Source organism: Rhinopithecus bieti, unplaced genomic scaffold, assembly GCF_001698545.2.
Source record: "Rhinopithecus bieti isolate Rb0 unplaced genomic scaffold, ASM169854v2 scaffold_6481, whole genome shotgun sequence".
Lineage (NCBI taxonomy): Eukaryota > Metazoa > Chordata > Mammalia > Primates > Cercopithecidae > Rhinopithecus > Rhinopithecus bieti.
Window position 1 is genome coordinate 4046293 of NW_016805314.1, and position 15983 is coordinate 4062275.

At 48.9% G+C, this 15983-nt stretch overlaps 1 protein-coding gene across 1 annotated transcript in view; it reads left to right on the forward strand.

Moving 5' to 3' along the window:
* Positions 1–15983, forward strand: part of LOC108529670 (beta-galactosidase-1-like protein 2) — a 46461-nt gene that overhangs the window by 12311 nt on the left and 18167 nt on the right. The window contains exons 4-9 of the mRNA XM_017872134.1: positions 481–549; positions 1132–1227; positions 3476–3584; positions 13544–13636; positions 14559–14688; positions 14783–14909. Coding sequence (XP_017727623.1) covers positions 481–549; positions 1132–1227; positions 3476–3584; positions 13544–13636; positions 14559–14688; positions 14783–14909 — 624 coding nt within the window. The remainder of the gene's footprint in view (positions 1–480; positions 550–1131; positions 1228–3475; positions 3585–13543; positions 13637–14558; positions 14689–14782; positions 14910–15983) is intronic.

The following is a 15983-nucleotide window of genomic DNA, read 5'->3' on the forward strand; positions in this document are numbered from 1 at the left end:
CATCCACGAGTCGTCCCTTCCGCCTCTCGAGTTGAGCCTGTCCATGAGCCTGCTCTGTCCCTTGTCCTGTCTTCAGAGTTGGAAGCTTCATTCTGTTGCACATTTTGGAGTGCTGGGTGCTTCAGTAAATGTAGGATGATCACTGAGCTTTCCTCTTACTCCTTGTAGCTGTTTTTCTGATAAAGTTGCATTTTCTTCTCCAGTGGGGCGTGGGCATGGTAAGCCAACTGGGGTCAGAGCGCCTGACCTTTTACTTAGCAGGTCTATGCTTCGTCCAGATCTTGTTGATGCAGAGGGAAGAGGGCTTGCCCTCGATTCTGGTCCCTAGATCCGTTCACTTAGTTCTTGGTTCCAGTCCTAAAATCATGAAGAAACATATCTTTAGCCATTGTATTGGATTTTTGGGATAAAGAAGGTAATGTGGGAGATGAAGTGGACTGAATAACACGCTCTAGCCTGTAATGATCATTTCTGTTGCAGCTATGTTCCGTGGAACCTGCATGAGCCAGAAAGAGGCAAATTTGACTTCTCTGGAAACCTGGACCTGGAGTATGTGATGTTGCTGCTTCTGTGACCTGGCCAGGGGCAGGGGCAGAGAGGTGGTTACTTGGGGATGGATTAGCAACCAAAGAGAACCAGGGAGGGACCTGGGTCTGGAGCCCTGTTCTAGGACTGTGAGAAGCCCTGCACCCAGGGCCCAGACACTCCTCAGCTGTGACGTGTCACCCAGAGGGGCTGGGCCTGCAGCTTCTGGGCTCCACCTCTCCGTTGCAGCCCAGAGGGGCAGAAGACCCCGGGAGCCGCCCGACTCTGCATGGGGTCCGGCTGCCTAGGCTGGGGCAGGGCGGCTCCCCTAGGCTAGCAAGGCTGTTGGGTCAGGTTCACTGTTAAGACCCCTGTGCCCTGGCTGTCACCCTTCCTCCTCAGGCCCCCAGTGGGGCTCTGCAGAGGCTCTGAGGCTGGGAGCAGCTCAGGCCACCACCCTGATGTGGGAGTCCCCGCTCTTCGGGGATGGGGCCGAGCTGTCCCTTCGCCCTACTGGGCAGCTCCTCCACCCTATGACGTGTGTGGCCCCCATCCGGCCTCATCCTGGGCTGTCGTGGGAGGGGCTGACGATGTGGACCTCCCTAGGGCCTTCGTCCTGATGGCCGCAGAGATTGGGCTGTGGGTGATTCTGCGTCCAGGCCCCTACATCTGCAGTGAGATGGACCTCGGGGGCTTGCCCAGGTAAGCGGGGCTGTGAAGGGCCCTGGGTGCTGTTGCAAAAAGCTCATAGACGTAGGTCTAGTTTTGTTTCCGTGTTCCAGTTCCCGTTCTGTACGGAATTTCCGTGTTCCAGTTCCCGTTCTGTACGGAATTTCTGTGTTCCAGTTCCCGTTCTGTACGGAATTTCTGTGTTCCAGTTCCCGTTCTGTACGGAATTTCCTTTTCAGGAAAAGCAGCACCCAGAGGGGTCACGTTCAGCGATGCTGCAGTGAGTGCCTTTGTGGAGTCTTGCATGAGCTGCTTGTGTGACAGGCAGCAGCAGGGCTGGCCCTTCTGGCATCTCGTATTTCAGGGCTCTGCTGTGGAGCTGGGAGCCCTGGCACGTCATTCACCTGCTTGTTTACAGTATGTGAAGAATCAGACCTTCCCTGTCTCTTTGTTTTTTGAGACGGAGTCTTGCTCTGGTGCCCAGGCTGGAATGCAGTGGCATGATCTTGGCTTATTGCAAGCTCTGCCTCCCGGGTTCAAGTGATTCTCCTGCCTCAGCTTCCCGAGTAGCTAGGGTTACAGGTGTGTGCCACCACGCCCAGCTAATATTTATATTTTTAGTAGAGACAGGGTTTCACCTTGTTGGCCAGGCTGGTCTGGAGCTCCTGACCTCGTGATCTGCCCACCTTGGCCTCCCAAAGTGCTGGGATTACAGGCGTGAGCCACCGCGCCCGGCCTTCCCTATCTCTTTCTTAGGAATGTTTCCAAGCATATTGTGAAAAATCCAAGTATTTTGATAACGTATAAGAGAAACAAATTCTTGTTATGGTTTTGTCTTCATATCTCGGCCCACATGTGTCATCTTCCCAGTGGCAGTCTTGGCTGAGGTTGTTCTTCCGTGGCTGGAGTGAAAATCTGGACAGGGATCAGCTGGGACTTCACTCATTCCTCATCCTCAACATTGTGGCCTTTAAGATTTTCTTGTTAACAGGCATAACCTTTCCCAGCCTCCCAGTGTGCCAGGTGGTTAGACGCAGACTGCCTCAGGGAAGAGGCCAGTCCTTGTCCCCAGCCCTCTCCCCTTCCCCGGGGAGCCCTGGGCTTGCTGCACGACCTGCCCTTCCCTCAGAGGCATAGCTTCTGTCTCCACTACCCAGGGTCACTTCTCAGGCACTCATCCATTCAGCCTGGTAGGCTTGCCCTTGACACGAACACAGCCAGGGCAGCCTCTCCAGTCCCTGCAGATTAGAAAGCTGCGTGCCACCGTCAGCGATTTCCTCGGCTTAGCCAGGGCCGGGGACAGGAGGACGAAGGGTTTAACAGTCTTAACTTAGAAGCAGCCGGGAGCTGTGGCACTCAGACTGCCCTCTCCCACCCCGCCCATGTGGCACCTGCCCATGCATGAGAGGGGCATGTGGGCACACCTGCAGAGGGGGAGTCCGGGCAGGAGTGAGAAAGCTAACCTGTCAGGTGGGGTTAGACTGTGGGAGTGTCGGTCTAGAGGAAACCGCTCTCTCCTTCACCCATTGTTTTACCCACAGAAATGGAATAATTTCCTGACCCTGTTTAGGTCTTCCAGACCAGGGCGAGAGGAGCCTCAGAGCCTTTTGTTAGAAAATATAAGTGTCTTCTCAGAACCTGAAGTGAGAAGGAAGCCCTGACTCCCGCTTTGGAACCAAATCCATGCTGCTGCGTTCCCCCGGGGAGTTCGGGATCACAGCAACAGGGTGGAAGGAGAATTCAGCTCTTGCTCACCTGCCACTCTGGGCTGAGCTCTGCCCAGCCCACGCCACTGATGCCAAGGCATTAGCCGTGTTGGCAAGGATGGGGGCTGCCTCCTGCTCGGCCCCTCGCAGTCTCGGTCAGGCTTGTTTTTTGGGGTGACGCTAGAGGGTTGTGTCTCCTCCTTCTATAGCCTCAGTGATTCCTAACCCTTTTGGCTTCACTCTTTGTGATGGGACCGTAGAGCAAGTTCTCGGAAACTAGGCCTGGAGTCCGTGAAAAGCTCTTCTCACTGCTGCAGCCAGGCCCTGTAGCTGTGGAGCTGGAAATGAACTTCCGCCAGGCTGTGTCCCTGGGGAGGGAAGCTGCAGGAGTGCGGTGGGTGCTCACCCCAGAATCAGTTTGCATAGGCTCCCCACTTCTGGGCTGAGTGGGGTGGAGGAGGTCACAGGTCATTCCGGAGCCCTGTGGGGCCTCTCCCTTCTCACGGCACCAGCAGCCTGCTCCCAGCAAACCCACCGTGACACTAACATCCTTCCTTCCCCCTTTATCCTTCAAGCTGGCTCCTCCAAGACCCTGGCATGAGGCTGAGGACGACTTACAACGGCTTCACCGAAGCCGTGGACCTTTATTTTGACCACCTGATGTCCAGGGTGGTGCCGCTCCAGGTACAAGTAAATGAGGCCTTCTTTGATCTTGGTCTGTCTTCCTCTAGGTAGTGGATCATCCTTGGTTAGTTCTCAGACCAAGGGTCCTCCCGTGTTTTTGAACACAGGGACAGGTTCTTCCCCACTGCCTGAAACTGATAACCGAGGGGCTTGCAATAGTTGTCTTTCGAAAGATCTGTGCATTTCAGTGTTGTCTCACTTGGGTGTGTTACTGAAAGGGCAGACAGATGTAAGGGCTCACATTGCCACATACGGCACTGGAGAGACAGGGATGCCGTGATAGCCGGAAACACCCATCCACCGGTGTCTCCATGGTTCCAGAGAGATAGGGATACCGTGATAGCCGGAAACACCCATCCACCGGTGTCTCCATGGTTCCAGAGAGACAGGGATGCCGTGACAGCCGGAAACACCCATCCACCGGTGTCTCCATGGTTCCAGAGAGATAGGGATGCCGTGACAGCCGGAAACACCCATCCACCGGTGTCTCCATGGTTCCAGAGAGATAGGGATGCCGTGACAGCCGGAAACACCCATCCACCGGTGTCTCCATGGTTCCAGAGAGATAGGGATGCCGTGACAGCCGGAAACACCCATCCACCGGTGTCTCCATGGTTCCAGAGAGATAGGGATGCCGTGACAGCCGGAAACACCCATCCACCGGTGTCTCCATGGTTCCAGAGAGATAGGGATGCCGTGACAGCCGGAAACACCCATCCACCGGTGTCTCCATGGTTCCAGAGAGATAGGGATGCCGTGACAGCCGGAAACACCCATCCACCGGTGTCTCCATGGTTCCAGAGAGATAGGGATGCCGTGACAGCCGGAAACACCCATCCACCGGTGTCTCCATGGTTCCAGAGAGATAGGGATGCCGTGACAGCCGGAAACACCCATCCACCGGTGTCTCCATGGTTCCAGAGAGATAGGGATGCCGTGACAGCCGGAAACACCCATCCACCGGTGTCTCCATGGTTCCAGAGAGATAGGGATGCCGTGACAGCCGGAAACACCCATCCACCGGTGTCTCCATGGTTCCAGAGAGATAGGGATGCCGTGACAGCCGGAAACACCCATCCACCGGTGTCTCCATGGTTCCAGAGAGATAGGGATGCCGTGACAGCCGGAAACACCCATCCACCGGTGTCTCCATGGTTCCAGAGAGATAGGGATGCCGTGACAGCCGGAAACACCCATCCACCGGTGTCTCCATGGTTCCAGAGAGATAGGGATGCCGTGACAGCCGGAAACACCCATCCACCGGTGTCTCCATGGTTCCAGAGAGATAGGGATGCCGTGACAGCCGGAAACACCCATCCACCGGTGTCTCCATGGTTCCAGAGAGATAGGGATGCCGTGACAGCCGGAAACACCCATCCACCGGTGTCTCCATGGTTCCAGAGAGATAGGGATGCCGTGACAGCCGGAAACACCCATCCACCGGTGTCTCCATGGTTCCAGAGAGATAGGGATGCCGTGACAGCCGGAAACACCCATCCACCGGTGTCTCCATGGTTCCAGAGAGATAGGGATGCCGTGACAGCCGGAAACACCCATCCACCGGTGTCTCCATGGTTCCAGAGAGATAGGGATGCCGTGACAGCCGGAAACACCCATCCACCGGTGTCTCCATGGTTCCAGAGAGACAGGGATGCCGTGACAGCCAGAAACACCCATCCACTGGCGTCTCTATCGTACCAGAGAGACAGGGATGAGGTGATAGCCGGGAACACCCATCCACTGGCGTCTCCATGGTGCCAGAGAGACAGGGATGAGGTGATAGCCAGGAACACCCATCCATCTGCCAGTGTCCCAGTAGCACTGTGGCTCAGTTCTGCAGGGGGTGGAGCACATGTGGATTAACCTTTGTCTATAAGACTGCAGGACTTTTTATAAATTATAAAAGTCCTGTGGCTGACTTTATGGCTGACTTTACAAGATGCTTCCCTCTGCTACCAAAGAGGTGCTGCATGGTACACATTTACTATTCAAAACGCATGTTAAAGTAAATTCTGGGGAGGAAGTATCTTCATTTTTATATAACGATTGGAAGCTGTGGAAAGCAGGAATGGGAAAAATCACCGCAGTTGTTCTGTAAAACCAGAAAGAACGACACTGAGAAATTAGTACATCAGCAAAAAATCAGTTCAAGTCAGTGCTATGGAATACTCACCACACACATAAATCAAAGGGGACTGTCAGATGAAACACAGGATGCTCAGTTATATTTGAATTGCAGATAAGCAAGGAGTAATTTTTTTAGTGTAAATATATTCCAAATACTGCATGGGTCATACTTACACTAAAAAATTATTGTTGTGAATTCAAATTTAAGTTTATGTCTGGTATTTTTGCTTACGAAATCCGGCAGCCAATGGAAGCAAGTAACTAGGAAGTCATTAGCCTAGATCTTGCCAGGAAGCTGGGGCCACAGAAGGGGCCAGCAGGTTGTGGGAGTCGGGTGGGCCGCAGGAAGGCCATCCTGGGAGCAGGGTCAGAGGCACGTGCATATCTGCAGTGGGTCACCAATGCATCTTTTTCAAATAAATGGTAACATAATAATTATTATTTAACATATTTAAATAATCACATAACTAATTACCACCCAGAAGTCCCACCTCTGAATCCCGTCACACTGGGGGTGAGGATTTCACCATGTAAATTTTGGGGGGACACAGCCTATTGTAACCACTGTCTATCTCCAGACCTTTTCTGTCTTCCCCAAAGTAAACTCCGTGCCGTTCAACTCTCCATTCTTCCCTCTCTCAGCTGCTGACAACCATTCCACTCTCTGTCTCCACGCATTTGATCATTTTAGCTACCAAATATAAGTGAAATCACATAGTATTGTGACTGGATTATTCCCCTTAACAGTGCTGTCTAGGTCCATCTGTGTCATATTGCATGTATATAACGCGTTTGTTCATCCATTCATCCACTGACGAACATTTGAGTTGCCTCTGCCTTTTGGCCACTATAACTAAAGCTGCTGTGAGCATGGTGTACAGATATCTTTCTGAGTTCCTGCTTTCACTTCTTTTGGGTATATACCTAGAAGTGAAATTGCTGGATCAACTTGTCATTCTACATTCGGTGTTTTTAGGAATTGCCATACTGTTTTCCATAGAAATCGCACCAAATTACATTCCCATCAGCAATACACAAGCATTCCAATGTCACCACATCCTTGCCAACACTTGTTATTTCCTGTTTATCTGGCGAGAGCCATCAGTGGGTGTGAAGTGGTCTCTCCTGGTGGTTTTGATTTGCATTTCCCTAGTGATGTTGAGCATCTTTTCATGTGCTTATTGGTCATCTGCATATCTTGGAAGAAATGTTTATTCAAATCTTCTGCTCATTTTTGAATCTAGTTGTTTGTTTTTATGTGGTTGATTATAGGAATTCTTTGTACTTTCTGGATATCAATTCTTTAACAGGACCTGCCAGGACTGGGTCCTTCCCTTCAAGGCAGCAGGTTCCCTTTTGGCTCCGGGTGTGTCTAGAAGTGCCTGAAGCTGGGGCCTGGAACGGGGACCTCTTGACTCCGCCAGTGCCCTTTCCTACTGTGGATGAGCTGGTATCCAAGATGCAAGACAAAGTCCTCTTTCCTCTTTGCTGTCCTCTCCTTAAGCAGAAGGAAGGAGCCACTTTTGTTGCTGTGAGCTGCACTACCTGGGGTTGAGGGGGGAATGTGCGAGAACTCCCTTAGCCATGCCAGCTGGTGTCTCCTTAGGCCATGTGCCATGCTAGTACGCTGGCTGGAAGCTCATCCTAGCTCCAGGAGTTGCGTAGGGATTGTGGTCTTTGTGTCCTCGACTGCCTTCCATGTTTACCTAGAACTCCGGAGCACTTCAGCCCATGGTGGTGAGGCTTCCCAAGAAACTCAAGTTCCAGTCACTAGGGTGGGCAGTTCCTCTCCGGCTAGGGCTGGTCCAAATGCTCCCTCCACGTGGATGCTGGCTGAGCCCAGCATGGCTTTATTCTGTGCTGTGACAAGGCAGCACTGAGTTCAATGTAAAGGTCCCCAGTCACTGGGCTCTCCCTTCCCCAAGTGCACAGATCTCTCCTCACCACTTGGCTGCCGCTGGGAGATGGGAGAGGGTGGCATTGGTGGTGTAAGACTGTCTCTCTTGCCTGCCTTAATGCCTCTTTTGGTGACATGAAGTTAAAACCGGGTACTGTGACTGGTCACCTGAGTTTCGGTTCTTGTGACTGTGCTTTTCTGTGTGCGGATCATTGCTAAATTTCGTGTTCTAGCAGGATGGATGAACGGTGCAGGCTTCTATTCCTCCATCTCGCTCCACTGTCCTTTATTTTCTTTTAGTATTTTTTTGTAACGTACAATCAGTGTACAAATATTTCACCTCCTTGATTAAGTGTATTCCTAAGTATTTTGTTGTTTTTGATGGTGTCGTAAATGGAATTGTCCCCGACAGTGTATAAAAACAACGGATTTTGTGCATTGATTTTTTTTATCCTGCAAGCTTACTGAATTATTAGCTGGATAGTTTTTTTCCGAGGGTGTGGGGATCCGTACTGTTTTCTGAATTTAAGATCATGTTGTCTGTGAACAGAGATAACTTCTTCCTTTCCAACTTGGATGCCTTTATTTTTTTCTTGACTAATTGCTCTGGCCAGGACTTCCAGTACGACGTTGAACAGAGGTGCTGAAAGCACAAATGCTTGGTTTGCTCCTGATCTAGAGGAAAAGTTTTCAGTCTTTCACCACTGAATATAATGCTGACTGTGGGCTTTCCGTATGGGGCCTTTATTATGTTGAGGTAGTTTCCTTCTGTTCCTAGTTGACTGAGTGTTGTTTTAATCATGAAAGAATGTTGAATTTTGTCACTTTTTTCCTGCATCAGTTGAGATCATCATGTGGTTTTCCCCTTAATTTAGTTAATGTGGTATATTACATTGATTGATTGTTGTTTTTCTTTTTCTTTTTTTTGCGATGGAGTTTCGCTCTTGTTGCTCAGGCTGGAGAGCAACGACACTATCTCAGCTCACTGCAACCTCCTCCTCCCAGGTTCGAGTGATTCTCCTGCCTCAGCCTCCTGAGTAGCTGGGATTGCAAACGCCCGCCACCACGCCCAGCTAATCTTGCATTTTTAGTAGAGATGGGGTTTTACCCTGTTGGTCAGGCTGGTCTCGAACTTCTGATCTGAGGTGATCTGCCTGCCTCAGCCTCCCAAAGTGCTGGGATTATAGGTGTGAGCCACCATGCCTGGCCTACACTGATTGCTTTTCACATGGCAAATCTTCCTCGCAGTACAGGAATAAATCCCATTTGATCATGGTTTATAATTTTTTTAATATGCTGCTGAATTAAGTTGGCTAACATGTTATTGAGGGTTTTGGCATCAGTATTCATCAGGATTGTTAGTCTGTGTTTTCTTTTCTTTAGTGTCTTTTGTTTGTCATAAAAGAAAAAAATGTGAACTTTTAAAAAAAATTTTTTTTTTGAGATGGAGTCTTGCAGTCTCCCAGGCTGGAGTGCAGTGGCCGGATCTCAGCTCACTGCAAGCTCCACCTCCCGGTTTCACGCGATTCTCCTGCCTCAGCCTCCTGAGGAGCTGGGACCACAGGCGCTGCCACCTCGCCCGGCTAGTTTTTTGTATTTTTTTAGTAGAGACGGGGTTTCACCGTGTTAGCCAGGATGGTCTCGATCTCCTGACCTCGGGATCCGCCCGCCTCGGCCTCCCAAAGTGCTGGGATTACAGGCTTGAGCCACCGCGCCCGGCCATTTTTTGTATTTTTAGTAGAGACGGGTTTCACCGTGTGAGCCAGGAGGGTCTCGATCTCCTGACCTCGGGATCCGCCCGCCTCGGCTCCCAAAGTAAAAGTGTGAGCTTTTTTTTGACACTTCTATATCCAGCAAAACTCAAAAATGAGGGAAAAATTCAGAAATTCCCAAAGAAAAATGGAAAGAGTCTATTACTGTATTCTACCTTATAGTATAAGGTAGGAACTGTTCTTTCCCTTTCAATATTTGGGAAGGGTTTGAGGAAGACTGGTGTTAATTTTTCTTTAAATGTTTGGTAGAATTTACCAGTGACACCATCTGGTCCTGGACTTCCTTTGTTGGGAGGTTTTTCGTTACGGATTTGGTGTCCTCACTAGTTATAGGTCTATTCAGATTTTATGTTTCTTCATGATTGAGTTTGGCATATTATATGTTTCTAGTGTTTCATCTAGGTTATTTAGTATTTAATTTGTTGGTATACAATTTGTTCATATTCCTCTTTTGTAATCCTTTTTATGTAAAATCAGCAGTAATAGCCTCATGTTGTTTCTGATTTTAGTTGAATCATATCTTGTTTTCTTAGTTTAGCTACACTTTGTCAATTTTGTTGATCTTTTCAAATAACCAACTCTTGGTCTCATTAATTTTTCTTTATGTTTTTCTATTCTCTCATTGTGCATCTCTGTGCTAATTTTTATTATTTCCTTCCTTCTGCTACCTTTCAGTTTGTCTCCCTTTTTCTGGTTCCTTAAGGTGTAAAGTTAGGTTGTTGATTTGAGACCTTTTGTCTTTTAAATGTATTTATAGCTGTAAAATTTCCTTCTTTGCACTGCTTTCACCCTCATTTATAATTTTGTTTCCGTTTTCATTTTTCTCAATATGTTTTCTAATTTCTCTTGTGATTTCCTCTTTGGACTGTTGGTGAAGATTTTATTATTTCCACATACTTGAATTTTTCAGGATTTTTTTGGCTATTGATTTCTAGTTTCATTCCTTTGTGACTGGGAAAAATAAAACTTTGTATGATTTCAATTTTTTAAATTTATTAAGGCTTGAGGCTGGGTGTGGTGGCTCGTGCCTGTAATCCTAGCACTTTGGGAGGCCGAGGCAGGTGGAACACTTGAGATTGGGAGTTAAAGACCAGCTTGGACAACATGTTGAAACCCGTTCTGTACTAAAAAATACAAAAGTTAGCCAGGTGTGGTGACGGGCACCTGTAATCTCAGCTACTTGGGAGGCTGAGGCACAAGAGTCACTTGAACCTGGGAGATGGAGGTTGCAGTGAGCCAAGATTGTGCCACTGCACTCTAGCCTGGGTGACAGAGCGAGACTCTGTTTTTTAAAAAAAGAAAAATTTATTAAGGCTTGTTTTTTGGCTTACTGTATGGTTTATCCTGGAGAGTGTTTTATGTGCCCATGAGAAAAATGTGTATTGTGCTACTTTTGGGTGGAATGTTGTATATATATATATATGTTAGGTCCCAACTGGTCCATAATATTGTCCAAGTCCTCTCTTTGGTTACTGATTTTCTGTCTGGTTATTCTATCCATTATTGATACTCAGATATTGAGTCTCCTACTATGATTGTAGAGCTGTCTATTTTTCCCTTAATTAAATTTTGCCAGTGTTTGGTTCATATACTTTGGAATTCTGGTGTTTGGTGCATCTGTGTTTATAATTGTTATATCCTTTTGGTGAATTGACCCTTTTATCATTATATATATTTTATCATGTCTTTCTTTGTTTCTTGTAACGGGTTTTGATATAAAGTCTATTTTGTTTGATATTAGTAAAGCCACCCCTGCTCTTTTGATTACTGTTTGCATAAAATATCTTTTTCCAGGCTTTCACTTTCAACCAGTATATATCCTTAGATCTAAACTGAGTATCTTGTAGACAGTATATAGTTGGATACTGGTTTGTTAAAAATTCATTCTGCCAAGGTATGTCTTTTGATTGGGGAGTTTAATATATTTACATTCAAAGTAATTACTGATAGAGAATCACTTGCTTTTGCCATTTTCTTGTTTTCTGTATGTCTTACAGCTTTTTATCCCTCGTTTCCTTTATGACTGCCTTACTTTGTATCTAGCTGATTTTTTATAGTGACACTTTTTTATAGTGATTCCCTTTACTTTGGGATAAGGTAAAGGATATGTAATATCCTAAAGTTGCGACATTCTATTTTAAATTGATACCAACCTAACTTCAATTGCACACAAAAACTCTACTCCTTTACAGTTCTGTCCCCCACTTTATTTTATTGATGTCACAAATTATGTCTTCATATTGGGTGTACCCATTAACTTAGATTTATAATTATTTTATATCTTTTAAAATCTTATAGAAAATAAAAGCCACATTGTAAAGAAAATTATAATAATGTTTTCTATTTTTTATGTGTCTATCTTTGCTGGAGAACTTTATATTTTCATATAGCTTCAAATTACTCTCTAGCATTTTTTCATTTCAACTTTAGGTGTTTTTTTTTTTGGGAAGGTCTAGTGGTAATGAACTCTCTTAGCTTTTCTTTGGGAGTTTCTTAATTTTCCCTCATTTTGAGTTTTGCTGGATATAGAAGTGTCAAAACAAAGTTGACACTTTTTTCTTTCAGCACTTTGACTATATCACCCCATTGCCTTCCAGCCTGAAACTTTTCTGGCTGAGATATCCTTTATGGTCTCACTGAGGATCCCTTGTAAGTGACCAGAACTCTTCTGGCACATTCAAGAATCTCTCTTTGTCTTCGGTAGATTGATTATGGTGTGTCCCTGTGTGGTTTCTGGAATTTTTTGAGCTCCTTGGCGTTACATAATCATGTCTTTCCTCAAATTGGAGAAGTTTTCAGCTATTATTTTGTAAAAACAATCTCCCTGCCCTTTTATCTCCCTTTTTCTTCTAAGAATCCCGTAATTCACACACTATTCTGCTTGCGGGTGTTGTGTAAGTCCCTTAGGCTCTGTTCGGTTTTCTTTATTCTTTTATCTCCTCAGACCTGATCATTTCTGATAACCTGTGTTTAAGTTTGCTTTTCTTTCTTCTGCCTGTTTGAATCTGCTGTTGAACCCCTCTAGTGAATTTTTTCAATTTATATACGGTATGTTTCCGTCCCAGAAGTTCCTTTGGTTCTCTTAAAAGTAATCTCTGTTTCTTTGTTGATATTCTCTTTTTCTTCATGTGTCATTTACCTGGTTTCCTTGAGCTCCTTGAGCACATTTACCACCACTGTTGTAGATCTTGCTCTGCCGAGTCTGGTGTGTGTTTCTCAGATGCTGCCTTTGGAGATTTATTTTGTTCCTTCGATGAGTCATACTTCCCTGTTTCTTTTTACGCGTGTGTTTTATTGGTTGAACATTGGGCATCTGAGAAAACAGACACCTATTTTAGGTTTTGCATGTTTTCAGGGGCACCCTCACTAATTAGTGGGCCCCTAAGCCCGGAGACCAGCCCAGCATGAAGACTTAAGACCTGATCTTTTCTGGGCATGTGTTCTGTCTGTATCTGTGTGTGCCTCCTTCCCTACCTCCCTGGTTGCTTTCAAGTGTCTTTAAGTCCCAGAGTCTCACCCCAGCTGCTGCTTGTGGCCTTAGATGCTCTTCATTTTCTTCTGCTTGTAATTCCTTCCCCCCAGGCATCCAAGGGTTTGTAGTCCTCTGGCAGTTTTCGTATGCTGCAGAACCTGCCACTGCCATCTTTAGCAGCCAGCCTGAAGTCCAAACTATGCTGACGATCCCTGTTTGAGCTCCATGTCAGACAAGACAGAAACCAGTACGTCGGGCAGAACAAGCTAGAACATTGTAAACAAGTTCTGTTTTGCCTCTTCCATCATGAGGGACCTGGGCGTTGGGACGCGTCCTCCTGACCACACCATGCTACACCGGGGCGGGGCAAGTCCTCGTGGAAACATCCTACAGTTTTGTAGCGTTTTGCATATGACTTTTTGTTTTGATTTGGTGGTCACTTGTTTGGTTAGACATTCGACTCATGTCCAGAGCTCCTGTTACTTTAGTCAGTCTGGAGTTGTCTTTTGAAGTTTTCATGGGAGAACAAGGGCCTAATGCTTCTTCCTCCACTGCCTTATTGATGCGAATCTTTTGAGATTTTAGTTTTCAAATGGGATATTTTGCTAGTCACTGGTGATGGGCATGGTGGGGTTGGATACTACAGTTCCCCTACACACTCAGCTCCTGGTTGCCTGTCTTTTCTCCCCAGTACAAGCGTGGGGGACCCATCATTGCCGTGCAGGTGGAGAATGAATATGGTTCCTATAATAAAGACCCTGCTTATATGCCCTACGTCAAGAAGGTAAGAGTCCTCTTGGTGCGTTTCTTTCGAGTCCTTCCTCTGGAGTGTGTTATGGGCTGTGGTGTGACATGTGGGTCTTATATTTTCCTCATATTAATACATCCTCCAACATCATTTATTAGTGAATTTTCTCTGTTGTTTTATTTCAACAGGGTTGTCACTTATTTACCCTTGATTGAGTTTCATCTGGGAATTTCAGTACATACCTGGTATTGCAGGGGCTGGGAATAAAGGAATTGGCTTAATTGCATGGTGATGATTAGGAAGGCTTCCTGGAGAGGCTGCTCCAATTCTGAAGTCTAAAGCAGTGGTTCCCAGCCCAGGCTGCATACTGGCTTTATCTGGGGAGTTTTAAGAAACCCCTGCGTCCAGGCCTTGAGGCGCCTCCTGCTATACCCAGTTCCCGCAGCCTGCTTCTTGGCCCTGGGGCCTCTCAGCGGTTGTTGACTTAGTTACTCAGCTGCAGAGAGGAGAGTGCAGCTCCCGCAGGGAGTCCCGGTCCACTCATGCTTCCCTGGTGTCTGGGCGGAGGTACCCATGTGTGACTCAGGTGGGCAAAGAGAAGCAGCAGCGTCCAGCCTCTGTGGTTCCGAAGCTCTTAGGAGCGTTCACCAGCCTCTCTCTCAGGCTGCTGGGAGAGTGGTGAGAGAAGAGGTGCCCACCCCTAGCCTGGCTCTGCAGATCTCTGGTGCTCAGGAGGGAGCAATTACCCCCTGTGGGGTGGAGTCAGTAAATGAATGCCAGGAAGTGTTAGGTGTGTGTATGTGGTAGGGACCTAAGTAAACGCTTGCTAAATATCAGTGAATGATAGCGTGAGCTGGTGGATCCAGGGCTCTTGATAAATCCCACCTGAGCTCATGGCTTGAACTCTGCAGCTCCCTTGTGCCTGAGACAAGAGCCCCCTCTGCTCTTTCCTTCCCAGCATGTGGGACTGGACACTAGCCTTATTCACCCAGCACGTATCTCCCTGCCTACCCACTTCCAAAAGATTTCAGCGGAAATAAACAGTCTTGGCCTGATATCTGCAGAGAAGATGATAGGAAGACCCCTCTGTGGGGGTTTCTGATCCAAAAGATCCTAGAGCCTCAGCACAAGCCTTTGGCTCTGGATTCAGGCCCATATTGCCACGGGCCCTGTAACCTGCAGTGCTTGACTTCACCCCTCCGAGGCGTCTGTACTGTGAAGACATTAACCGTGAGGCTTGCATAGGACAGTCTGTGTCAAGTGCTGAGCGGAAGGCCTGGCGCGGCAGTGACTGCCCTGTGGACGTCGGGTGCTGAGCAGAAGGCGCGGCAGTGACTGCCCTGTGGATGTCGGGTGCTGAGTGGAAGGCCTGGCACGACAGTGACTGCCCTGTGGACGTCGGGTGCTGAGCGGAAGGCCTGGCACGGCAGTGACTGCCCTGTGGACGTCGGGTGCTGAGCGGAAGGCCTGGCACGGCAGTGACTGCCCTGTGGACGTCGGGTGCTGAGCGGAAGGCCTGGCACGGCAGTGACTGCCCTGTGGACGTCGGGTGCTGAGCGGAAGGCCTGGCACGGCAGTGACTGCCCTGTGGACGTCGGGTGCTGAGCGGAAGGCCTGGCACGGCAGTGACTGCCCTGTGGACGTCGGGTGCTGAGCGGAAGGCCTGGCACGGCAGTGACTGCCCTGTGGACGTCGGGTGCTGAGCGGAAGGCCTGGCACGGCAGTGACTGCCCTGTGGACGTCGGGTGCTGAGCGGAAGGCCTGGCACGGCAGTGACTGCCCTGTGGACGTCGGGTGCTGAGCGGAAGGCCTGGCACGGCAGTGACTGCCCTGTGGACGTCGGGTGCTGAGCGGAAGGCCTGGCACGGCAGTGACTGCCCTGTGGACGTCGGGTGCTGAGCGGAAGGCCTGGCACGGCAGTGACTGCCCTGTGGACGTCGGGTGCTGAGCGGAAGGCCTGGCACGGCAGTGACTGCCCTGTGGACGTCGGGTGCTGAGCGGAAGGCCTGGCACGGCAGTGACTGCCCTGTGGACGTCGGGTGCTGAGCGGAAGGCCTGGCACGGCAGTGACTGCCCTGTGGACGTCGGGTGCTGAGCGGAAGGCCTGGCACGGCAGTGACTGCCCTGTGGACGTCGGGTGCTGAGCGGAAGGCCTGGCACGGCAGTGACTGCCCTGTGGACGTCGGGTGCTGAGCGGAAGGCCTGGCACGGCAGTGACTGCCCTGTGGACGTCGGGTGCTGAGCGGAAGGCCTGGCACGGCAGTGACTGCCCTGTGGACGTCGGGTGCTGAGCGGAAGGCCTGGCACGGCAGTGACTGCCCTGTGGACGTCGGGTGCTGAGCGGAAGGCCTGGCACGGCAGTGACTGCCCTGTGGACGTCGGG